General features: G+C 41.5%; 1 protein-coding gene across 1 annotated transcript; it reads right to left on the reverse strand.

The window, feature by feature from the left end:
* Positions 1-1,045: 1,045 nt before the first annotated feature.
* On the reverse strand, positions 1,046-26,567 carry ano11 (anoctamin 11). Its single transcript, XM_077217913.1, has 23 exons — positions 26,156-26,567; positions 16,424-16,538; positions 16,145-16,338; positions 15,951-16,058; positions 15,692-15,828; positions 15,535-15,592; positions 14,818-14,928; positions 14,568-14,733; positions 12,644-12,734; positions 12,021-12,117; positions 11,647-11,790; positions 10,992-11,129; positions 10,771-10,869; positions 10,533-10,635; positions 10,141-10,252; positions 9,989-10,043; positions 9,160-9,257; positions 7,918-8,054; positions 5,605-5,810; positions 5,009-5,151; positions 4,607-4,697; positions 3,609-3,740; positions 1,046-1,642 (listed from the first exon to the last, which is right to left on the reverse strand). Exons 1-23 carry the CDS (start codon positions 26,285-26,287, stop codon positions 1,619-1,621), a joined length of 2,691 nt encoding a protein of 896 aa, XP_077074028.1. The 5' UTR covers positions 26,288-26,567; the 3' UTR covers positions 1,046-1,618.
* Positions 26,568-26,672: the final 105 nt, after the last annotated feature.

Genomic DNA, 26,672 nt, shown 5'->3' on the forward strand with positions numbered 1-26,672 from the left:
ATCTGATGAGTTTGCCAGCTGGCATCAGCGCTCAAGCTCTGAAACACAGAACTTCAGTGGCTTAGCATTAGTGTTGTCTTATTCACCTTTCTAACTTGTTGAAGCATATCATTTTCGTTCTTGTTCAAGCTAACCATTTTTGTACAATTAGGCATTGTTCGACAGGACAGGCGTAACTAGGAATTAAAGGGGTAGTTTGGCCAAAAATTGCATTTTGTGATCATTTACTCAACCTAATGTTGTTCCACACCTGTATGACTTTGTTCTTCTTCTGTGGAACACAAAATGAGATATTTAGAAGAATGTTCAAGTTGCTGTTTTCCATACGTTGAAAATGAATAGTGACCACAGCTGTCAAACAAGATTTTCCGTGACTAATGATTTAAATTTCATTCTGTTCATCACACAACCTTCACAATTTATCGAAATAAAATCAAAACTTAGTGTTATTATTAAATCACAAAGGCTGTGAATTAATTTAATAAATGCATGCACTGTTTCAGATTAAAGCGCAGCACTGTGTATATTTACACACAAGCAGCTCATGATCCAGTGGTTTCAGTAGCTTAGTTCGCAGGAAATGTTGGTCTACACAAACTGATCTCTGCGAGCTCTGTTTAGAGCACTGTTTAGAGCGCTAATAACAATGTATTTGGAACACAACACGCATAATCAATCTCTCTAAAATTTGTAAAACCATGGCTGTTGCCAACAAAAGAGAAGCTTTAAATTCCCCTGGTGGTTTACCACCTTAATAAAAGCTCCATGGTTTGTTTGAAAGCAAAAAAATTAAGACAACCATAAATATTAGTATTGTAATTTTAGTTGGACTGTAAACCTATTATTATATGGCTCACTTATAATACTTTTGCTGTGCTTTTTTGAACTTTTTCTGAACCTTTAGTATACATAAGAGAACAGTGTGAACATTCATCAGTATGTCTCCTTTTGTGTTTCACAGAAGAAACAAAGTCATGGTGGTTTGGAATGGGTTTTTCATTTTTGGCTTTTAAATATTGTCCTCCAGCATGTAAACACTTCAATGTTTATTTGAACAGTTATTGAAACTAGCTTTATTTTAAAACATGATACCTTAAACAGCCCAGAGATAGACATGACAAATGCAAACATATTAAGGTATTATTCAGAGAAGCATTTCACACTGACACATAATGTAGAACATGCTTCTAATGCTTTTGCCATCTTTCACAATTTTCAGTAGTGAGTAGTACAAATATATACTTTGGTATTAATGTAGAAAAGCAAACCTCCCTGTCCTCCCACTGAAATCTAAATAGGAATATATCATTTATCGGGAGGGCAGAGAGAGTGAATAGGTGATCACATGTCTTAGTATAGTTGGAGCCAGAAGAAGTCGTATGTACAGCCGTTTGTTAAAGTAGAGGTGATAGTGAACAACTTTGGCATAGACCTCTACATTTTGAAATGCATGCTCACATACACACCAACATACATCTACACAATCAACCACCACAAAGCTCAAGCCAAGTTTCAGTCCAAGTGTTATAAAATACTAAGTCCCTCTTGAATCAGTTATGAGTGTGTAAAGTGCATTCTACGCCCCCTTCTGGAGAAGCCTCTGCACTGCAGGTCAGTCTCATGTAGCTAGGCGCTTCGCTTGCTTCAAGGACCACCACACAAGGACGAAGGAAGAGAAATGAGGAAGAAAAAGAAATAAATACATTGTTTAGACACCTCCTCTATCAGTTAAAGGTGAAGTATATCTTTTTTTATATACATTGCAATACTCCAATTTTAGTTTAATATGCAGAGACTACTATAAGTAGTCTTAATTTTATTTTTAAAAGACAACATATAAGGGCCAGGTCAGATCACAGAGGCGTTCACACCACATCACTGACATCTTATCGAGAAAAAGAGCCAGGTCTATTTCTAAACTATTTAAGTAAAATACATAAAATACAATTTACTGTAATTAAAAACAATAGAGACCATAACCACCACAGACATAAAGGGGGAATCTACTAATATTCAGAACAGTAGGATTTCAATGGAACAGTTAGTATGGTTTTCAACTATTACATTTGGTCCCCCATAATCTTGAGTATTTGGTCGCGTCATTGCTCAGAAACCAGTGCACATAGCCAAATACACACTCTGACCTCAACCAGAAGCAGGGTATCACCCTAACACATATTTTCCAAGAAAGTGGGTTGAAAAATTTTTGATCTTCTTCCCTCCTCAACTTTTCAGAACATGTGGAGTACATAAACCAGGGCAGCAAAAAAGTAATCCAGAAGTCTTTGCTCTACTTCTGCTAGAGTGCTGGAACTGTCACACTTTCATTTACTTTTTAAAAAGTATGTTTTTGTGATGTTGGAGAACAAAATAGCTCCAGGAATTGGATAAAGAATATCTTTTAAAGAGGAAATAGATGTCAAATCAGTGTTGTTATGGTTAAAGCTACAATATGTAGTTTTTTCGGCGCTTGGGTTCGCTAACCTCTAACAATAACAAAGGCATAGGTTGATGACGCATAAGCGCAATTATGGATCTTGTCGTCATGCTGATGGATGTTTATGGATGAGTGTATACATTGATGTTTTTAACATGACTGAGGTATGAAGCAGTATAAGCTTATGATTATTATGATTGCTAATAAAAGACAGATATCAGCGTCACACATGAGCTCTTTCATTCTACCGAACTACACGCAACTGCAGAATTACTACTCACACAGGTCAGTTTATTAGATGAATGAAACTTGTGAGGTAACGCAGCGCTGTTTCACTTGGTCTACACTAACACACTAAACTGCATTTGAGTGTGTTGAAAGTTATAATGTTATTCTATGTGTCAGTTGGTTGGCTGTATGAGACTAGCAGTAATCTAGATCAACATTAGAATAACATAATGATCATATTCTAACATTTCATCATGTTGAACTATATAACACTGATTAGTTTTATGTACATTTGCTCACCTGTCTAATAGGCTAAAGTACATGCAAGTGTAGCGTCCCTGTCAAGTCGAAGTTAGTCGTGGACATGGAGCTCTCGGCATCTCGAAAACGCCACACTGATATTGATCCTTGTTTTAGTTCTCCTTTTGTCCCAAACTCTGCTTGCCATGGTCCATAATGTGTGAATGAAACAACAACAGCGTGAGCTAGACGTAACGCCATGGTTACTATGGGAGTACGAGCGGAAATCAGGGATAACACAGATATTACGTCATGGACAAGCGACAATGACCAGGGACGAGCCATTATTTAAAATTGGAATTTCTCTGAAATTAAAAATCTTTGGGAACGTTTGAGATATTGTAAGTACACAACTGCAGGAAATATATCACACTGTGCAAGAGATTTTTGGATATTGTAATTCAAAAATCATACATATTGTACCTTTAACTTAAACTATCAATAATATTTTTGGTTTTCTCCCTCAGCCTTGTGGGTAAAGTTTAATTTTGTAAATTTAAATATTGTGATTAAGAAAATCTTTTTATATTCTTAATCTAAGAGCTCTCTGATGTGAGTGTTAATGAGAAGAAGCGTGGCTCACTGGAGGGTGTGGACTTCACCATGTGCACTGACCTCACCTGAGAAGCATCCTGCCACTCACCAGCAAGGCCTCCTGGTTATCAGCTAAAGCCTGCTTAGCCAGGTAGCGCTCTCGCTTGATCTTCAGTTCCAAGGACTCAGGGATGTCTGGAACCATCCAGTCGATGGCACGCAGGACGAAGAACACCACATGCTGAAGATGTGTACACACACTTATTAATAAGATGACCACAAAAATTTAAATAATAATTAGTAGACAATGATAAAGAAACTGTAATCAATCAGGTTACTGTAAATAGACGATGTAAACTGCTTCTGCAACCCATTTCACTTTCGTAATGTGAGATATTTTACTTACTCTCTTATATTTTTTTCACTGAAACAGACTCACTTTCTTAAATCTCTTTATTTAACTAATTTTTTTTTTTTTCAGATTCCTGAAACCATATAAGAAATGTTTTGGTGATACTATTAATAAGGTTAAAAGTTTTCTTTACTTGTCAATGTTTTAAATTTTATTTGATTTATTTTAGTGGTGTCAAATAGATTAATCGTGAATAATCGCAAGTAACAAAAGTTTTTGTTTATATAATATATGTGTATATATTATATATATATATATATATATATATATATATATATATATATATATATATATATATATATGTTAGAAGCGATTAATCAATTTGACACCACTAATTTTAATATATTTTATTAAATCATGTGGATTTTTTACTTTTATTCATGTATTTGTTTATTTTGCTAATGTATCCGTTTATTTTCCTTTTGTGTGGGGCTCTTTATTGTTCTCCTAAAGGTGTTTGTACAATATAATTTCTGTTTCTTTCATTTAAAAAAAACCCAGGACATTCAAAAAACACTAATGTAGACTGGGATCCAATTTTATCTAGGAACTGACTGGATGATGAAAAGTTGGTGTCACCTACTTAATTTTGATTTAATGTTGACTTTAAACGGGTTACAGTGTATTCTGGGAAGCTTAAATTCAAGAAAGAATCTGACTGTGATGTGGTTTGCAGGAGGAAGATCAATGATCACCTCAAAGGCGATGATAAAGCCCAGTCTTACAGCCAGAAGCTCCCAGTACACCAGCTTGTATTTTCCATTTTCATCCCGAAACGCTTTATATCTGACACAAGAAAAGTCGTGACAAAAAAAAGACCACAAGAGAAGAAAATCAAACAGTGCTGACAGCTACAATTTTACAGTTCACTGCCTTGATTAGCAATTTTCCCCTCTGCTGCGCAACATGGTACGACAGCCAAGACACTGCTGTAAAACATCAGAACATTGCTAATATGTAAAAAAAAAAAATAATACAACAAATTACCCATCCTGAAAAGAGGAAAAATATATTTATGCTTATTTACAATGCATAACTGATATAACAGAGTCTGATTTCAGATTTCTTACACTGTAGAACAGCATCAACAATGTTACCTGCACATGGTATGACTGGAGTGGTTGTAACTGGGTGGAGAGTAAGCCAACGTGAAATTGACATAACCATGCAGGTCATTGTTAAACCTGTACTGGTACAGCAGGCGTGGCAAAAAATCTGAGGTAAATGCAATGAGGAAAGCCTGTAGAAAAAAACAATAGAAAAAAAAAGATATTGTGAAGCCTTCTAAAGACAACCTTGGATAATGTAAAGTAAGAAGATGTGTCGTTTATGTTAGACATTTTTTTTTTTTAACAATGTAACACACTAAAGGTTGTCAAATCTTCAATCACATTTGCTCTGTGAAATTTCATGGGCGAAATCCAGACACTTCAATAGGAATCTGGATAATCTGGAGTTTCGCATAATGGGCGAAAAAGATCCATGTGCAGAATTCAAGTTCAAGTTGGTCACACGAATTTGCCACGCAGACCAACAGAAAGTGACTCCTGTGTGAGCAGTGTTAGCATACATAGGTCAATGGTATTGTCAACATTTTAGCTTTTTTTGCCCACAAAATTTCACTTCGAATTCGCTAATGTGACTGCACCTTAAGTATCAGAATTATTAGTAGAGGTTTTGTGTAGGTGCTCACATTGACTATGACGGACACGTGGGACAGCGCCTCCAGTATGATGAACCACACACCGATGTTCTGGGCTCGCTCTGCCACGGGTCTCCGGTATTCACACACAAACTTATGAGCGTCCAGCCTCACTTCCACCCAGTTATTTAGCAGGGCGAAGAGAGGAGCCAGAGGAAAGGCCGCCACAAAAATGGTGATGAAGCCAAACTGCAGGACTGGCAGCAGTCAAGATTAAAAACGGTAAGGTCATTCATCAAGTGTAGTGTAGCAAAAATATCTGTACAGAAGTGTCATTTTCATTTAATGTTTAATAAAGTTGCATGATTATTGTGCCATGGGTAAAAATGTGCTTGTCTACACTGGTGTGACAGAAATTCACTCTTACACACTAAACCTCAAAATTTTGGGGTCAACAAGACTTTTTTAAATATTTTTGAAAGAAGTCTCTAATTTTTACAGAGACTGCATTTATGTGATCAAAATACAGTAAAAAAAATAGTAATATTGTCAAATATAATTACAACTAAAATTAAAGCTGCAATTCTATTTTAATATATTATAAAATGTGATTTATTCCTGAGATGTCCAAGCAAAGTTTTCAGCATCATTACTCCAGTCTTCAGTGTCACATGTTCCTTCAAAAATCATTCTATGTCGATTTTCTGCTCAAGCAACATTTCTTATTATTATCAATGTTGAAAACAGTTGTACTGTTTAAATAGATAGTTCACCCAAAAATGAAAATTCTGTCTTCATTTACTCACCCTCAAGTTGTTCCAAACCTGTATGATTTTTTTTTTGTGCTGAACACAAAAGAAGATATTTTGAAGAATATGGGTAACCAAACAGTTGATGAGCCCCATGGACTTTCAAAGTATGGAAACAAAAATACTATGGAAATCAATGGGGCCCATCAACTGGCTTCAGATATTCTTCAAAATATCTTCAACAACTATAGAACAACAAGAGGGTGAGTAAATAATGACAGAATATTCACTTTTGGGTGAACTATCCGTTTTTCTTTTTTCAGGATTCTCTGATGAATATGAAGTTCAAAAGAACAGCATTTATTTGAAATAGAAATCTTCAGAAATGTTTTTTTTTTCTCTGTCATGTCTTATCTTGCCTAGTGCACCAAGTGTTCCAGGACTGACACCTCATGAAATATCAATGCATGCTGTTTTGGCATCAGTAGCAACACATTCAAACTGTCACCTTCCCACTACTGGGACACCTACGTTTACTTAAATCCTAATCTAATCATGACAAACTATATATCGTTGGAAAGGTCTAAGACTCCTAAATAGATATTTTAGCACTGTTTTTTGTAGCAAATTATGTAGGAACCGTAATAGATGAATTTATGACAAGAATGCACCTCAGAAAATCTACATCATATCAGGAGTTCTGACCTTTGTCACAAAAAGTCGACACACACTTTTAATAATTGAAACTTTTTTCATGCTAAAAGTTCATAATAAAACATATAATCTAGTACTTGTCAATACAAAATTATAAAATAATATTATCCTCTAAAGTATAATATCTTTTTTATTACATCACATATTTTAGTAGTTATCATAAATTAGGTATCGTTTGAAAGCTTATGAACTCATAATACATCCTATGAAAACCGTTTTGAAATTGGACGTTCCGTTGCCATAGAAACCGTAATTTACATTCTTTTATCGGGTTACTCCCCTTTTGGGCGTCATTATGTTCCATAATTTATGATCCTTTTCTAATTACCTTTTCTAATCTTGAAAAACCTTTAAAAAACCTTTTCTAATCTTGAAAAAACACATTGTCAGAAAGGTCTGAGTCTCAAGGTTCCATATTTTGTGACAGAAGTGATATTTGGACACAAATGTATTAATTTGTTACGGTAGAATGCATACATGGAATGTATGTCCCCCGGTGGCTATTTTTGGTATTACGCTTAAACAAAATCTCATGGCAATCTCATTGATATCAACTTCAAATTTGTAGTAGTAATTTTAGAGTAAAAAATATTTTGTAAAATATATATATTATATAAAAGAAAAAATATTAATTACAGTATATTTGATTTACTGTAAATTTAAACTTCGGTAACTTTCATACTTAAATTTTTCTAAGTGCTTTCACTTCAGAAATAATCTGCTGAGTGTTTTCTTTAAAACAAGACCAAACTTAGGTCTATATTGCAAAGCATTCTTGAATTACAACCATTTAAGTTTGAATATTGCATTGTAATGTCCATTCTCAAAAAGGAGGTGACAGCTAAAGGGTTAAAGTTCATAAAACAAAAAGTTAATTAAAGGTGGAAGACTATCATCTTACCAATCTCCAGATACTCGTCAAAAAGACCCTCACATGGAATCAACTCATAGTCCTGCTCCCAACGCTTAGGCTCCTCTGCCTTCTGGGCCTTCTTCACAGATGATAAGGCCCGTTTCTGTCTCCAAGCCTTTATTTTACTGAGAAGCAGAGAGAGAGAGAGAGAGGCAGAGAGAGGCAGAGAGAGGCAGAGAGGCAGAGAGGCAGGCAGAGAGAGAGAGAGAGAGAGAGAGAGAGAGAGAGAGAGAGAGAGAGAGAGAGAGAGAGAGAGAGAGAGAGAGAGGAGAGAGGAGAGAGAGAGGCAGAGAGAGAGAGAGAGAGAGAGAGAGAGAGAGAGAGAGAGAGAGGGAGATGGAGAGGGAGAGGGAGAGAGAGAGAGGGAGAGAGAGAGAGGGGGAGAGAGAGAGAGAGGGAGAGAGAGAGAGAGAGAGAGAGAGAGAGAGAGAGAGAGAGAGAGAGAGAGAGAGGGAGAGAGAGAGAGGGAGAGAGAGAGAGGGGGAGAGAGAGAGAGAGGGAGAGAGAGAGAGAGAGAGAGAGAGAGAGAGAGAGAGAGAGAGAGAGAGAGAGAGAGAGAGAGAGAGAGAGAGAGAGAGAGAGAGAGAGAGAGAGAGAGAGAGAGAGAGAGAGTACTAAACCTAAATACACAGTGTTCTAATGATAATGATGATGGCTCTTCTGAGTGTATTTCTATGTCTAAAATAGAGACATAGCTGTGCTCATTTGGAAAGATCCAGTTTTGCCCAAGCCTGACTGTGGTGGTGCATTATTGATAGGGGAGTGCTAAAAGCTTCTCCTGTGTGGCATTTATCCTGCTAAACCGCTGGAACTGCAGCCTTAGAGGAGAGACATGCTGCAGAACTGTCATCTGTCTGCGCACTGCACCCTACAATGTTATCTACGGTTAATCAATATGCACATCAATCAATACTCTTAAAAGACAGCTATTATTGCTCACATTTACACACTTTCACTCTCGTACACCGGCATGAACGTACACACACTCTTTCTATGATAGTAGGGACTTCCAATTGACTTCTGCATTTTAAGATGGTCATTAGGACATCATTTAGAATGTTATTAATTATTCAGTATGTTTTCCACAATGTAGGCAAAGCCTGACCACTTCAGCAGTCTTTTAGTTTAAATACTATGTGGTTTGCTCTACAATATAACAAGCTTTTATGGTGCAGCGACACTAAATATGACTTGTTTGATGAAAAGTAAGGCTCTGAGGGAGACACGTACGGGATGACAAACTCCTGAGCATTGTTGATAAGTTGTTTTCCCACCATGATGATGCAGAGCTGCTCAGCCAGTTCGATCAGACAGCCCCCTGGTCCACACTGCAACCACAGGTACATTTTTTTATATATCTTTTTTAAAAGAAGTATCTTATGCTAACAGAGGCTGTATTTATTTGATCATGAATACAGGAAAAACAGTAATAATGTGAAATATTATTACAATTCAAAATAATTGTTTTGGATTTTAATATATTATAAAATGTTATTTATTCCTGTGATGGCCTTGAAGTTTGAATGAAGGATGAAGTTTGAAGTTTAATTTTCAGCATCATTACTCTTAGTCTTCAGTGTCACATGATTCTTCAGAAATCTTTCTAATATTCTGATTTGGTGCTCAAGAAGAATTTCTTATAAAAACCTCAATACATTTTTTCAGGATTTTTTTGATTAATCGAAAGTTAAAAAAGAACATCATTTATTTGAAATTACTGTCACTTTTGATCAATTTAAATAATAACCTTGCTGAATGAAGTTATACATTTTTTTCAATTACCGACTTAACTTCTGAACATTAATATACATAGACATTATATAGGAAAACTTTGCTTCTTTAGTTTTAATAGACTACAAATAAAGTGCAACCTATTGTGGATGTTTTGCAACAGCAGACATATCCTTTATTACAAGGCTGTCTGGAATACATGACTCTGATTTACAATCTTTATACAAAATATTCTTATATAATGACTGCTTAACTGCATGTTTGAGCATTGTTAATGGAATAGGGTAATCATATTATGGCATATAACCATAAAACTAAAAGCACTCACATCCTCATTCCGCATCCCAAACAGTTTGCCATAATGACCAGGATAGCCCACAAATCTGAAATAAAAGAGCAATGAAAGTGCTCTGAAAATTGTGCCTTGAAAAATGCAGCCCAAAAGGTTACTTTGTTCTGTTAGGCTAGTTTACAGGTTACCTGCCCTTGAAGAAGGCCACATAGAAGGGCGACGAGTAAAAGTTGACAAACTGGAAGATGAAGACTTTGAATGTAAAGGCATCTTCATATTGTGTCTGTGTCCTGTGCATTTCTGCAGGGAAAATGGTTTCAGAAACAGCCATATTTGAGTACACAAGATAAATGAGACTTGTTTATAAGGCATGTGTGAAGTCTCAAAGCTTTATTGTTATTGCCTCAGAGAGAAAGACTAAGGACTAGAGTCCTAATGGCTTATTGATTCTCAAAGTCAGTTTGAATGGGCAGGTTCATTACCCTGAACCACAGAAAATGTCAACACTAGCCTGTGAGATTTGATTTAAAGCCATGGGCAGGCGTTCCTTTATGGGGTCTGATGTGTGCCGAAAGCCTACCCCATTTAGTGAGCTGTTCTGCCAGGGCTGTGTAGACCTGCCCCATCAGCAAGATCAAAGCCAGGTTCACCAAAGTGCTGGAGATATTGGCTATATTCCCAGCCTAGAAGACAAAATGTGTGTGTGGAGTGGATTCAGAGTTCAAGAGCTGCTGCAGGTGCGGAGGAGATTAATGAAATGCTGCATTATGGTAAGTCATCTCATATTTTAATTTAATTCAAATCGATGGGGTGCCCACCTGAGTACGCAGAACAGAACTCCCAGTTTCAAACATCATTACACTCACTATACTGCGGTATATGATCACTGTGACCAAGAAGATCATCACTACAAACAGCTGGGAAAACATTTAAAAAGAGGAAGAGGAATACATTTGGGTGAACAATTATGACACATTATCTTCCTTCAAACAGACCAATTAAAATTCTTTAGTTCCATTAAATCTCCAGTGGGTCTCACCATTATAACGATGACCATAGAGCCAGTCAGCATCCGTGAAATCCGCGCTTTCTCAGGGAAGTAGGGCTCCTTCACTCCTGTCACTGGGTTCTCCTCCATCGCAGGGGCCATTGCAGAAAACTCAGGACGTGGTGGTTCCTGTCCATTTCCAAAAGAATAACTTGCTATTATTTCTGATCTATACTACCAATTAAATACAAACCCACAAATGTTAGGAATTATTACATAGGAATAACATTTTTCTTAATATGTATTTTTGTCCTGTTTTCCAGTAAAATATCTAAACATTCTTGGAACAAGTAAAATGTTCTGGTGAGGCAAAATACCTAACTTTTATAAGGACAAGTGTCTCTATGAGTCTTTCCTACCAAAAAAAAGAAAAAAAAAGAAAGTGCAACTAGAAAAAGTTCCAAACACATTTTCTGCATTTTTTTTGCTTCGGATTTTTCCCATATACAAAACTAAAAATTAAATAAAATAAAGTATTTTTTTTTAAAAAATTCACACAAACAAAACAAAACATTTTTCACTTCTATTTTTTCCCACCTACCAAAACAAAACAAAATAATTTTTTTCACATTGCCTTTCAGGAATTCCATAATGTTTAGATACTTTTAAAGGAAAAAGGACCAAAAAAGTGCTGTGTCCATCAAACCTCATCTTCATGGAAATTCATGCAGTCCCAGTGGTGAGCGAGAGTGGCATTCTTGCGTTTCCAGTACTCCAAGAAAGTGACAGCCCATAAAGACATGAAGACACTGAAGAAGACGGTGCCAGGATGATCAAACAGATATCCCACCTAAAGAAGAGTTGTGAATAAACCCAAAACAAACAAAAAGCCCTAATGTTTAGTGTGTTCATAATTGGCAACCAGACTACATTCCAAAAGTGAAGTGACCTAAAATATTCCTACATATTTTACATAATCCATACACATAATATTAACTATACATACATATTATCAAATTATATAATATTGTGTCTCTTTCATAGTACCCAATTCAAGCAATTTGAGCCAGGGGTGATTACCTTGGCCATGGGACAGATGTCAGACATATTCCAGGGTTTACAGGTTTCACACAGAGGACACATTAGATAGAGTCCTCCACTCTCACAGATTTCCTTCCTGTATATGGTACATGGAAACAGGCAACAATGGTAGAGCTAAGGTGAAAGCAAACATACAGCCTGTGTTTTTGAAGAAAATGTTTGAAATCAAGTAATCAGACTCTTTCTCCATTCCTAAAAAAAAAAAAGAAATAGTTTAGTTGCATGTAAAGTTCAATAGAATAGTGGCAAAGTCTACAAAAGGATAGCTTATATTAATAATGAGAATTAGAGAGCAATGTATTTCTTCTAATTGTGTCTCTCTTTATGGTTTCTTGCTCTCTCATTCTCATTATTTTGTTTGTTCATTCTGTGGCGTAAACCACAGCAAATATTTCCAACCCATCACTATTAGTCCTTCAAGTAGATTTGTTTAACAGTTGCTATAGAAACAAATAAAGGTCATAAAGCACATCGATATGAAATTATTTCTCATAGCAGCAAAATAGCTTCGAGGAGCACTAAATGTGTGTTTCATGTAGAGCTGCAAGAAGAGCAGCAGCAGAAACACAGTTTATTGATAGGCTAATACAGGAAAAACTTACGCTGGGGTATTGGATCCCATTGTCAAAATACCCGAAACAAAGACACATGTCCCAACCAATGCAGCAGGCAAGAGCCAGGCTGTATAAAATCCTGTGAACAAAACAGAATTTGGTTATTTATGGTAATTACAATTGGTAAATATATCACAGTTACATGGGTTAGTCGTGTCAAGTCACATTTATTTATATAGTGCTTTTTACAGTACAGATTGTTTCAAACCAGCTTTACAGAGATAACAGAAAAATAATGTAACAAAGTTTGTTTCCAGAAGAAGATAGCATCACAGTCCAGCTTAAGTAAGTTAAGTGATGTTTCATTTTTGTTGTAAAAAAGTTATTAATTTAGTTCATTTATATACACTCACCTAAAGGATTATTAGGAACACCTGTTCAATTTCTCATTAATGCAATTATCTAATCAACCAATCACATGGCAGTTGATTCAATGCATTTAGGGGTGTGGTCCTGGTCAAGACAATCTCCTGAACTCCAAAATAATGTCAGAATGGGAAAGAAAGATGATTTAAGCAATTTTGAGCGTGGCATGGTTGTTGGTGCCAGACGGGCCGTTCTGAGTATTTCACAATCTGCTCAGTTACTGGGATTTCCACGCACAACCATTTCTGAGATTTACAAAGAATGGTGTGAAAAGGGAAAAACATCCAGTTTGCGGCAGTCCTGTGGGCGAAAATGCCTTGTTGATGCTAGAGGTCAGAGGAGAATGGGCCGACTGATTCAAGCTGATAGGAGAGCAACTTTGACTGAAATAACCACTCGTTACAACCGAGGTATGCAGCAAAGCATTTGTGAAGCCACAACACGCACAACCTTGAGGCGGATGGGCTACAACAGCAGAGGACCCCACCGGGTACCACTCATCTCCACTACAAATAGGAAAAAGAGGCCACAATTTGCAAGAGCTCACCAAAATTGGACAGTTGAAGACTGGAAAAATGTTGCCTGGTCTGATGAGTCTCGATTTCTGTTGAGACATTCAGATGGTACAGTCAGAATTTGGCCTAAACAGAATGAGAACATGGATCCATCATGCCTTGTTACCACTGTGCAGGCTGGTGTTGGTGGTGTAATGGTGTGGGGGATGTTTTCATGGCACAGTTTGGGCCCCTTAGTGCCAACTGGCCATCGTTTAAATGCCACGGCCTACCTGAGCATTGTTTCTGACCATGTCCATCCCTTTATGGCCACCATGTACCCATCCTCTGATGGCTACTTCCAGCAGGATAATGCACCATGTCACAAAGCTTGAATCATTTCAAATTGGTTTCTTGAACATGACAATGAGTTCACTGTACTAAAATGGCCCCCACAGTCACCAGATCTCAACCCAATAGAGCATCTTTGGGATATGGTGGAACGGGAGCTTCGTGCCCTGGATGTGCATCCCACAAATCTCCATCAACTGCAAGATGCTATCCTATCAATATGGGCCAACATTTCTAAAGAATGCTTTCAGCACCTTGTTGAATAAATGCCACATAGAATTAAGGCAGTTCTGAAGGCGAAAGGGAGTCAAACACAGTATTAGTATGGTGTTCCTAATAATCCTTTAAGTGAGTGTATATAGCCGCTCTGAGCTGGACGATGACATCATGGTTTTCTCCAGTTCAGTTCTTAGATTCCCAGGGAACGCACATGCTATGAATGCATATCCTGTATCTATATACAGTACATAAGACATAATTTAATATATAAATAAATAATATAAAAATAATATAACTATTTTAGTTATAAAAAAATATTATAAATGATATTAATATATGAATTTAATATAATAATTTCATGTCATCAAGTGCCACTTATTAATGATTGCTGGAATATGCATTAAACTGTCACTCTTGCAATGTCAAGACGATGGAAACCAAACATGGAAATGTAAATAAGATCTAGTTTGGTGCCTACTCACCCAACCAAGCAAAATAAAGTGCAATCTTCTCCCCAAAGTATTCACGGATATGATCCAGAGGCTGGTACTTATACCATTTTAACCAATTGGACCAATAGTGGTACAGCACCTGCCTCTTGTTCAGCTGATCAGGCTTGATGTCACAACCTGGGAGCTCAAAGGGTCCCTTTGAAGCAGAGAAAAAGCTGACAGTGTATCAAACTATACTTTTAGTAAAACGTACATGAAGCAAATTGTTCATATGCCTAACCTCATGCAGAGGGAATGCACCCGTAAAAGCCCCCTCGTTCAGCAGACGAGCGACTCCAACTTCTGCACGCTTCCTCCTGCCATATGCAGTCCTTGCTAGGATTTCATACACCTGCGATGATCACAGGTGTAAGCAATTATCATACACTCGTAAGTACTTAATACACCATCTTATACATTACCATTCTTTTTTTTTAAAGAAGTCAATGCTTTTGTCAATCAAGGATGCATTAAATTGATATAATTGACAGAAAAGATTTGCACATTGTTACAAATTTAAATGCTGTTCTGTTGTCGCGGTTTCCACAAAAAATATTTAAGTAGCACAAGCAGTTTTCAACATTGATAACAATAAGAAATGTTTCTTGAGCGCCAAATCAGCATTTGACAATGATTTCTGAAGCATTATTTGACACTGAAGACTGGAGTAATATCTGCTGATAATCCAGCTTTGCCATAACGGGAAGAAATGAAATTTTAAAAATGTATCAAAAAAGAAAAGTTATTTTAATAATAATAGTTAATGCAATAATATTTTAACATGTTTAACTTTTTATCAAAGAGCCTTGATAAAAAACCTTGACCAAACCTTGGTGAGCAAAACAGACTTCTTTCAAAAACATTGTAAAAATCTTAACCCAAACTTTTGAATGCTAGTGTACTTAATAACAATTGAATATACCATTTGATACACAGTTGCTGTTTTTTGCACACTCACAATGCGGTGTCTTTGTGTGTTGGTGAAGTAGTTTTCACGATCATCAGAGCCCAGAAACCTAACAAAACAGGAAACCTGGGTAAATGTCTACATTTACAAATCCATTTCTGCAAGTAGATGATAATCGTTTTGTTCACATATAGAAGCAGAGCATAACTTTTCCATTTTGGACTTGCGGAAGGCACACGTATAGTAGTCCACAGGACGGTTGGGGACCGATTCTTTCATGATGTTCGGCACCCAGAGTTTCTGCAGAACTTTAGCAGAAGTGTTGAAGTCTGGGTTAGGCTGTGCCTGTCAATGAACAAGTACAACTTATTTCAGGGCTCACAATTCATTTATTATAGTGCTATTTTGAGCCCTCTGTATTTGCATTGAGAGCTCAGTAGGGAGGTGAACATGAAAACGGATCTGACCTGCAGAGGCGCTCTAAGACATAACTCCTCAGCATAGTACACCAACACATCCCATGGAGCATGCAGCTTCAGATAGTGTATAGTCTTCTTTACACTGGATGATTCCTCCTGATAATAAAGAGAAAACCATTAGAAAGATCATATTAAGTTGCATAAAGGGCAATGTACTAAGGAAATGGACCTAACAGCTGAACCTTTTCCATCATAAGTCCAGCACTCTGAAGGTTCTGGATGAATTTGTCCCTCCATCGGGCCAGCTGAGCTTTTCTTCTCTCTGACCTGCTCTCCTCCTGTGCTGCTTCTACGGCCTCCTCCGCCGCGTCTCCTTGTGACCGTCCCCGACTTCGGCGCTTGCGGCGCACCTTCACCTCCCACACCAGCACAAAGTCTTAAGCAAGAGCGACCAGGGTTAATACGACTACATATTAACCTAAGTGGTCGGTAAATTTATAGCGCTTTCATCAAACCATTACCTATTTTTGCTTGGCCATCTCTGAAGTAGTTGCCTTGGGGCTGAACAGGTGGGCTTGCTGTCCGCTCACAATGAACGTATATGGGGTCATCATCATCATTAGCTGCAGTATTCAACTATGTTGACATGAAAATAACTATTTAAGCAACATCATAAGAGCAAAAGAGCTATTGTTCCATCCTTTTTCTGTATTATTGATTTTTTTATTATCATCATCAGCATCATCATATTTCAGCATTGTGTTGCTTTTGCACTACACAATTTTAGTCCTAATTTTCCACTGGCTGACAGTTAATGGAGATCACCAATAAAAGCCCAAATGATGCTTGATCACTCGAGGGACAAATCGCTATGTGTGAATTACATGTCACCATGAAATCAAAATCACTTGCAGCGACATCTCTTCTCTTCTCTGATGACGCGTTTACTGGCACTAGGGCGGGATAACGTGTCACTCACATGACATCACAGCAATAATAGCAAACAATAATGATACGATAAATTCCCAATGGAATAAATCAAGTCACCTCCTACATATTTCTTGTTCGTGAAGCCATTTAACTATATACGCGGGGGTTGGGAATTTGGGCTTTTTATTGTCAATGAGTGGAAAATCAAGGCTGAAGTCGTGTAGCTTGTGGGCGGCATAACCTGCAAAATATCTCTTTGGTATTCATGAAATTTCTCAGATTGTGTCATTGAAAATGTACATAAACTGAAACAATCATCACTGATTTGCCTCCAATTTAAGCAGTTTGTCAGCAAACTCCATTAACTGTCAGCGAGTACAGAAAATCAGGGAGAAAATAATGTGGCATGTGGGTGGCATTAAATATCAGACCTGTCTCTGAATCATCCTGCAGTATGTAATGTGTTTTGCTTGGAAATGATATTGGTGATGATAAATAGCTGTGTAGTGTGAGAAGAACAGCAGTCAGATGAGTTTGAAAGTCCTAATACGTAGGCAGTTAAAGTTAAGTTCTATTTTTGTTCTGAAATAAAAAATAGCTCCAAACGGAGCCAAAGCATAATTCAACCATTGCGAATCTATGAGCAACACATGGGTTGAATTCTGAATAATATAGGATGCTGTTTTTATCACTTTGGCCTTATAAAGAATGAGTTTATACCTTATTAAGCTATTTTCTGTGAATGTGCGACTGAGACTTCAGATTTATTAGCTATATGCAGTGCTGGGCATTTTACTTAAAAAAAGTAATTAGTTATAGTTACTAGTTACTTCTCACAAATTGAGTTAGTAACTGAGTTACATCATTATAAAAGTAACTAATTACCAGAGAAAGTAACTATTGCGTTACTTTTTAAAAGAATGTTCAAATAGGCCTATGTCAAAAAACTTGGATGCCCCCAGTATTAAATATGTTAAATGAATGAAATAGACACTTAGCCTAATAGAACAAATTATTATTATAAAACATTGAACACTAATCTACACTATTTTAATGTTGCTGTGGGACAATGTGAGAGACACCTATTAAATTCAATATTTTATTCTAAATATTATCATTACTAGTAGAACAATAAAACATAATAGATGGTTTATACTTAATATTGCACAGACCACAACTGGCCAACAAATAAGTTTAAAAATAAATTATGCTTCTTAAGAAATGTACCAAAAATGATTAAATAATAATAAAAAATATACATACTCTTTTTAGTGTATATTAAAACAATAAAACTATTACACAACTTCACAACTAGTAGACATACTGTAGCCTAAGTATTTTCTTCCTCACAAAAGTAAACAGTTTAACATGAAGTGCTCTCTCAATATAATACTGAACAATTTACAAAAAAAATAATAATAATAATAATGATAAAGTATAATATTTTGGGGGTTTATTTTTATAACCTACAGAGAACGTCATCATCAGAGGTTATTTAAGCCAAATTAGGCATGTTTGCCCCACGTGTTTACAACCGGTCAAACAAAGATGTTTTCTGGGAATGTTCCCTGCAGGTTATTTTCGGGTTTTTTTAGTACCTAAAGAGAACGTTCCCAAGAACGTTCCCTGTTATGTTTAGGTTTTATTTTTATAACCTAAACAGAACCTTCCCAGAACGTTCCCTGCAGGTCATTTTTTAGATTTTATTTGTATAACCATGTAAATTAATTAAAACGTTGAAGATGATGATACCAATAGGCTATAGAGATTATTCTAATGCTGAAATTTGTCATTTATTTATAAACAAACTATATAATGCTCGGACACCCTCGGTCTCTCTTGCGCAACTGTTGAGCGCGCTCTCGGACACACTCGGTCTCTCTTGCGCAACTGTTCAGCGCGCTCTCGGACACACTCGGTCTCTCTTGCGCAACTGTTGAGCGCGCTCTCGGACACACTCGGTCTTTCTCGCGCATTGTTGAGCGCGCTCGCGGCGTCCGCTTCGTTTTTGTACACTCCGGCGCCTCATAAACACACACACACCAGAGAAAAAACTTTGCAGGTCATATGGTGGAGAGAGAGAGCATACTCGGATGAAAACCGCTTCAATGAGTTCACTTATAGTAACGCCACATTTTTGTCAGTAACGGTAACTGCGTTGTAACGGGGGAAACGACTCGGTTACTAACGTAACCTCGGTTCCCTGAGAGGAGGGAACGAGTATTGCGTAATGCTTACGCTATGGGAAAACTCCTTTTCTCGAGAGAAATATTGAAGTCTTTATGTAAAACGCATTGCAGCTGCACAGCATACAGCAATGAGCGAGGCAGCTCGGTCATTGGCTGTGCTGCGGCAACTTGCACGAACCAATGACGGGGCGACTCTGAACCCGCTTCCAATGAGCGTGCTTCGCTTCCACGCGCGTCAGAGCCCGCCAAGATGGGCGTGGCCAAGGGCTATATATTGGGCGCCCCGTCGTCTGAGTTCTTTAGGTTCAATCGACTGAAGCAAATTGACCAAGCACAAGCACGGCAGATTACGCAATACTCGTTCCCTCCTCTCAGGGAACCGAGGTTACGTTAGTAACCGAGTCGTTCCCTTTCGAGAGGTCTCTCCTATTGCGTAATGCTTACGCTATGGGAACGCCATGTAAAACGCCGTGCGTGCTGACTTCGCTTCTATTAAGCCGGAGGCCGGTGCCTGAGCTTTTGAGCGAAGTAATTATCCAACGAGCCAGCCGAAGGCGGGCTTTATAAAGGGACAACGTGGAACGGCCCAAAGGGCGTCCAAAGACACACACAAGCACATTTTTATGTACTGTCATGTATGAAAAATCCTCCACATCAGATGCAAAGATTCGATTCTATGAGGGAGGAGACAATGCTCAGCATGTACACACCCCAGCCTATGCAGAGGGAGGAGACAATGCTCAGCATGTACACACCCCAGCCTATGCATAGTTAGACCGACAGTATGTTAGAGTGCAATGAGGGGACCTGTAGGTTATAAAACCTGATAAATGTGGACGGTGAGGCCCAGCCTGCAGCCGCACAAATATCTTGAATGGGTATCCCACTCGACCACGCCCACGAGGAGGCCATGCCTCTCGTAGAGTGAGCTCTGATGCCCAAGGGGCACTGAAGGCCCTTGGCTTCATAAGCCAGCGCTATAGCATCAACTATCCAGCGCGATATTCTTTGCTTTGACACAGCCAGACCCTTAGTGCGGCCGCAAAAGCATACGAACAACTGCTCTGTCTGTCTGAACAGGGCAGAACGTTCCAAATATACTCTGAGTGCCCTGACCGGGCAGAGTAAATTAGCGTCACTTTCATCTGCTGGGGACGATAGCGCGGCCAAAGATATCACCTGTGCTCTGAAAGGAGTAGAGAGCACTTTAGGAATATACCCGTGTCTTGGCCTGAGGACAACCCTGTTGTCGTTAGGTCCAAACTCCAGGCAGGTAGCGCTTGATGACAGCGCGTGCAGGTCGCCCACTCTCTTGACCGAGGCGAGAGCCAGCAAGAGAGCAGTTTTGAGCGAGAGCTGTTTAAGGTGCACCGTTCGGAGGGGTTCGAACGGGGCACGCTTAAGTGCGTCCAGGACCGTGGCCAGGTCCCAAATCGGCACCGAGGGGGGGCGTGAGGGATTTATCCTCCTGGCGCCCCTCAGGAAACGAACAACTAGGTAGTTTTTCCCTAATGTGCGTCCTTCGACCGGTTCATGTTATGCCGCTATGGCAGCCACATATACTTTGAGCGTGGAGGGGGTGCGGCCTGCCTCCAACAGCTCTTGTAAGAAAACGAGCACACTCGGTACTTCGCATGTCTCAGGATTCAGGTTCCTGGACTTGCACCAGTCACTGAACACCTTCCATTTCTGGGCATATAAGCGCCTCGTAGAGGGCGCTCGCGCCTCAGTGATGGTTCTCAACACTCCACTGGGGAGGTTTCCGGGAATCCGTTGAGGGTCCACGCATGGAGGGCCCACAGATCGGGGCGGGGATGGAGGATCGTCCCGTTGGCCTGCCTGAGGAAATCTAGCCTCAGTGGAATCGGCCATGGGGCAGATTGTATCATCTGCATCAGTTCTGGAAACCACGTCTGTTTTTTTCAGAGTGGGGCTACCAGGAGCACTGCACATTTCTCCTCCCTGATCCGACTGATGACCTGAGGTAGCATCGCAACCGGAGGGAAGGCATACAGCGGGCGGCTCGGCCAGACTTGGGCGAGCGCGTCCGTGCTCTTTGAAAAGAAGAGAGGGCAGTGCGTATTTTCCTTGGAGGCAAAGAGGTCGACCTCTGCTCTGCCAAAGGTTTGCCATAACCACTGAATCGTCAGGGGGTGGAGAGACCATTCTCCTGGGAGAACTTTGTCTCTGGACAGCATGTCCGCTCCCTGGTTCAGAACACCTGGCACATGCGCCGCTCTCAGCGAGCGCAGGTTGCGCTGGGACCATAGGAGGAGCTCCCTGGCCATCGACTGCAGGGAGCTCGATCTGAGTCCACCCTGACGATTTATATGCGAGACTACCGTCATGTTGTCCGTTCGGACTAGGACGTGCTCGTCCTTCAGGTACGGGAGCAGGGCTCTGAGAGCCAAAGCGACCGCTTTCAATTCCAGACAGTTTATATGTAGGCGCTTCTCCGGGTTTGACCACAAGCCGGAGACAGGCCTGCCCTCGTAAAGGGCCCCCCAACCTATTTTGGAGGCATCTGTCGTGATCATTTTTCTCCTTGTGTTTACACCCAAACTCACGCCGGACTGATACCAGTCGACAGCTTTCCAGGGCGTCAGGGCTTTTATGCAGCCGTGATTTGCTCTGATTAAAAAGTGGCCCGAGCGCCACGCGTGGGTGGGGACACGGCTTTTGAGCCAGCGTTGGAGAGGACGCATGTGCAACAATCCTAGCTGGAGTACAGCTGATGCTGAGGCCATGAGACCGAGCATCCTCTGAAACCGCTTGACGGGGGCGCGCGCGCCCGCTCTGAACGATGTTGCAAGGCGCCGGATAGTGAGCGCGCGCTCTGATGAGAGGCGCGCCGTCATCTGCACTGAGTCTAGCACTATTCCCAGAAAAGAAATATTCTGGCTGGGGGATAGCATGCTCTTTGCAAAATTGATTTTTAGACCTAGGCACTCTAGATGACTGATAATCCAGACCTGTGTGTCACTAACTGGCTCTCTGATTGTGCTAGTATTAGCCAATCGTCGAGATAATTTAGTATTCGCACTCCCCGCTGTCTCAGGGGGGAAAGTGCTGCATCCATACATTTCGTAAATGTACGGGGTGCCAGTGACAGGCCGAATGGTAGTAGCCTACTGTGTACTGGTATGACTGTCCCTCGAAAGTGAATCTCAGAAATGGCCTGTGATGAGGCGCTATTGGAATGTGAAAGTAAGCGTCTTTCAGATCCACTGAAAGAAACCAATCCCTCGGGCGAACTTGCGCGAGGATATGCTTGGTAGTTATCATTCTGAACGAACGAATCATTAAAGCTTTGTTCAGATGTCTGAGATCTAGAATGGGGCGGAGACCGCCATCCTTTTTCGGGACGAGAAAATAGCGGCTGTAAAAACCTGCCTCGCTCATAGAGGGGGGGGCTGTTTCTATAGCGCCTTTCTCTATCAGTTTGAGCATCTCGGTGCGTGGAACATGTGAAACATCTTTTCTCACTTTCGTCTCTACCACCGCTGTGAAGCGGGGCGGTCTGCAAGCGAATTGAAGCGAGTAACCGTGTTTTATTATGTTCAAAACCCATTTCGGCATGTCGGGGATATTTTCCCAAGCTTTCGCTCGCACAGATATGGGCTGAATGTTGGCCGGGGGCGTGTCGCAGTGACGTATGGCTCCCGCCAGCGAATCGTTCTGTGTTAACACCGAGCTTACAGCTCTCAGCGGTGCGGACACGCGCTCAGCAGCTCTGCTGAATGCCGAGTGCAGGGGTGCGTGTGAGATTACAGGCACGCTCGCTGTAATGCTCACAGAGTGAGATGGGGAAATGTTTAACACTGTGTGTATAGTGCTTATGGGTGGGGGTGCATAGACTGTGGTAGGCACGCACGCCACTTTCATAAAACTTCCCGCTCGTGGCGGGAGGTTTTTGGCCATATAAACAGTGTTTGTGAGTTGGGGTGCGTGCATAACAGCGGGCACACGCGCTACTCTTATACAACTTCCCGCTTTTACTGGGGAAGTGTTTAGAACTGTGGGAACAGTGCTTGTGTGTAGTGGTGCATACGTAACAGTTGGCACACAATCTACATTTATGGGGCGTCCAGCCTGAGCTGGGAAAACATTTGGCACTGCGTTGACAGTTTTGATATGTGGGAATGCGCACTTTGGTGTGGACACGTGACCCTTTAATGACACAGGCAGAAAATAGCTCTTTATGTGATTTCTGTGTGTCGCCGTAAAAACGGCGTTTGTTTGCAGGTGGGCGAGCTGTGTGGCTGGCACATTGGCTGCTGTATAGACATTTCCAGCCGCCTGTAAGGGGACTGGGTAATGCTTTAGACGTTTTGGAGAGAACGGTCCGGCTCTTGCGAGACACGCGCTCTCCCTTTTCCTCCCTGTAGCTAGGAGGACTTACGAGGCTCTGGGTTCAGCACAATCCTGGGCCGAGGTCCCCGTCGCTCGGACGGTTGCTTCCTGTTGGCAGAGCGCGAGCGGCGTCGAAAATCCGTTTCAGGTTTGGGCTGAGAAACGGGGGGCGCCGTCTTAGCTCGCTGCTGTTGAGGCGGCCGTTGGCGGCTCTGCGATGAGCTAGATCGCTTGGGCAGGAAGTGACGCATAGCCTGTGAGTCCTTACGGGCTTCGGTGAAGCGCTCGGCGAACTCCTTCACCGCTGGTCCAAACAGGCCGTCTTGGGAGATAGGCGCGTCGAGGAAAGACGCCTTATCTGCATCCTTCATATCTGTTAGCGTCAGCCACAGATGGCGCTCAAGGACAGTCAGGTTAGCCATAGCACGGCCGATGGATTGGGCGGTGGCTTTTGTGGCTCGCAGCGCTATGTCAGTGGCGCTGCGTAGGTCCTTAAATGCCTCAGGCTCGGGTCCAGACTCGTCCATACTGCGGAGAAGTTTGGCTTGAAACACCTGGAGGACAGCCATAGAGTGAAGCGCTGATGCAGCTTGGCCGGCGGCGGCGTATGCGCGACCGGCGAGAGCTGAAGTGGACCGGCAAGGCTTCGAGGGATGAGAAGCTTTAGCTTTCCATCCAGCGTTGGAGGGTGGACACAGATGATTGGCCACAGCCTCCTCGAGGGGTGGAGTCCCCTCATAGCCTCTTTCTTTCGCGCCGTTCACGGAGGAGAGCGACAAAGAAAAAGAAGGCTTCAGGCGAGCGGAGTGCGGGGCTTTCCACGACTTCGTGAGTTCGTTGTGAACTTCCGGGAAGAAGGGGGAGGGTCTTTGTCGAGGGGCCTGTCGGCGCCCCTGCAGGAACCACTCGTCCAGTCGGCTGCGGGCGGGTTCTTCAGGGGAAGACCAATCGAGCCCGAGGTCTTCCACGGCCTTGGAGAGAATGCGGACGATCTCTGAGTCCATGCTGGAGCCCGCGCTCGTGCCCGCTAATGTCGAAGGCGCGGGGTCGAAGGACGAGCCCGGCCAGTCGTCGGATGCAGCATCACAGGAAAAACTGTCATCCTTATCTTCGTCATCCCCTGACGCGCCAAACGAGACGAGCCCCATCGCTCCGCTGGAGGGGTGCTGGTCCGCCTGTGTGAACTGGACTGGCGGCGGGGAGTCTTCGGGTGGCGGTGAAGCACGCGGGGATTGGCCCGGCGTGACATCACTGCAAACCGCTCCGGCAGCCTCTGTGAGCGGCGTTTTTTCTTTCGCGGCTCGACCAGAGGAGATGGCAGCACGGAAGAGGTGGGCTCTTTCGCGGTGAAAACGGCGAAGCGATTGCGCAGCTCGGTGAGGCCCAGGGCGTCACACTCGGGACATCCACCTCGAGTAAGGGCAGCCTCTGCGTGGTCCGGTCCCAGGCAGCGGGCGCAAATGATGTGACGATCCCCGTCTTGAAGAGGGCCTCGACACGAAGCGCAGGAAGGCATTTGACGCCTTGAAAAATTGCTCTTTTAGAAAAAGTGTCGCGGGGGCGAACACTGAAAGCTTTGAAAGGATATAGCGATGATGCGCGCCGGATGGCTTAGCAGAAGGGCGATCGAAGGCGGCTGAAGGCGCCGCCGTCCTCGAAGCAGTCCTGCTGTAGGCTTGTCGACGGCGGCGGCGGCGAAAAGACTCCAACAAATCCGGAGGATCAGCGAAGAGAAGGTTCTTTGCTGAAGGAGATTAAATCTAAAGAACTCAGACGACGGGGCGCCCAATATATAGCCCTTGGCCACGCCCATCTTGGCGGGCTCTGACGCGCGTGGACGCGAAGCACGCTCATTGGAAGCGGGTTCAGAGTCGCCCCGTCATTGGTTCGTGCAAGTTGCCGCAGCACAGCCAATGACCGAGCTGCCTCGCTCATTGCTGTATGCTGTGCAGCTGCAATGCGTTTTACATAAAGACTTCAATATTTCTCTCGAGAAAAGGAGATTTCCCATAGCGTAAGCATTACGCAATAGGAGAGACCTCTCGAAAGGGAACAGTAATTCGTTTGATTACTCGTTACTGAAAAAGATAACGCCGTTATTAACGCGGTTTATTTATAACGCCGTTATTCCCATCACTGGCTATATGTAAATAAGTAGAAGATTATGTTAAGGAAAAGGTGGATCGACACAGTGGTGGAGTTTCATTAGAGTGAATGGTTTAAATGACTCACTCACAGAGTCTGTCACTTGTCACCACCTACTGGTGTAAAGATGTAAGCTACAGAAGGAGTCGCTGGAACAGTAGCTTAAAATCTGTCTGGAATGCTCAAACACAGGCAAGCGGAGTGATACAAAGTGAAAAGTCCCAATGCGGTTGGACTGCTGCTTGGCCAGTCAAATTCAAGGACAGGAATTAAGTGTTGTATATGTATATATTGTGTTGACAATATGAAAAGAATTATACAACTAAACTATACTGTATGTTTTATCAGACAAGACAATAAGACATTTAAGACATTATCAAGAAGAAATTGGTAATATATCATCTTTTAAGTCTAGATATCTTGAAGTAACTAAAAACTCCAGAAAAACCACCAGGTTGCTTAATCAGCAAAGCCATATGATAATTAAACAGCAATTTTTACACAAAATGAACAGCTCTACAATGAGTTTGGTGATATTGTTACACAGAAACAAGGACTCTTGTTTTGATAAATAAATGTATCTTATAAAGTATGCATCAGAACACCATGTTACAAAACACAGATCTGTACACTCACATATCTGGGAGGGATGAAGCCCCCATTTTGCAGGCTTCCATAACTGTCTGGACCATGGGTCTCGCCGCTGTAGTCCAGATCCAGCAGCACCTCCCGGTCCATCAGCACCTCAGGGTTCCTCTTCTTCAGCATGAGAATCCCACACAGTCACAACCAGATGCTGAGGTGAAGCTAGCAGAGACTATGTCGTTTAACTCCCATTCAGAGCTTCAGTAGAACTGATTTATGTACACAGTCCCACGCTCCAGTCCAGACACTTGAGATAAAAGTGTAAGTGCATTCCCTGTAGAAGAGCTGCAGGAGAGGAGACAGAGGAAACGCATTAAGTGCCTCTATAAGCGGATGAGACCAAACCAGGGCAGAAGTGGGTCTGCAGTATCTCTTCTCTCTCGCTCTCTCTCTGATTCACTGCATCCCTGTCTCCTCAGCACTCCAGAGGGACACTTACCGTAACTCCTGGAATACGACCCACTTGTTTTCTTTCATCTTCAGCAAGGAAAGACATCTAAACACACCT

Source organism: Siphateles boraxobius, unplaced genomic scaffold, assembly GCF_051911475.1.
Source record: "Siphateles boraxobius isolate OS27281-9 unplaced genomic scaffold, OSU_SipBor_1 77, whole genome shotgun sequence".
Taxonomy (NCBI): Eukaryota; Metazoa; Chordata; class Actinopteri; order Cypriniformes; family Leuciscidae; genus Siphateles; species Siphateles boraxobius.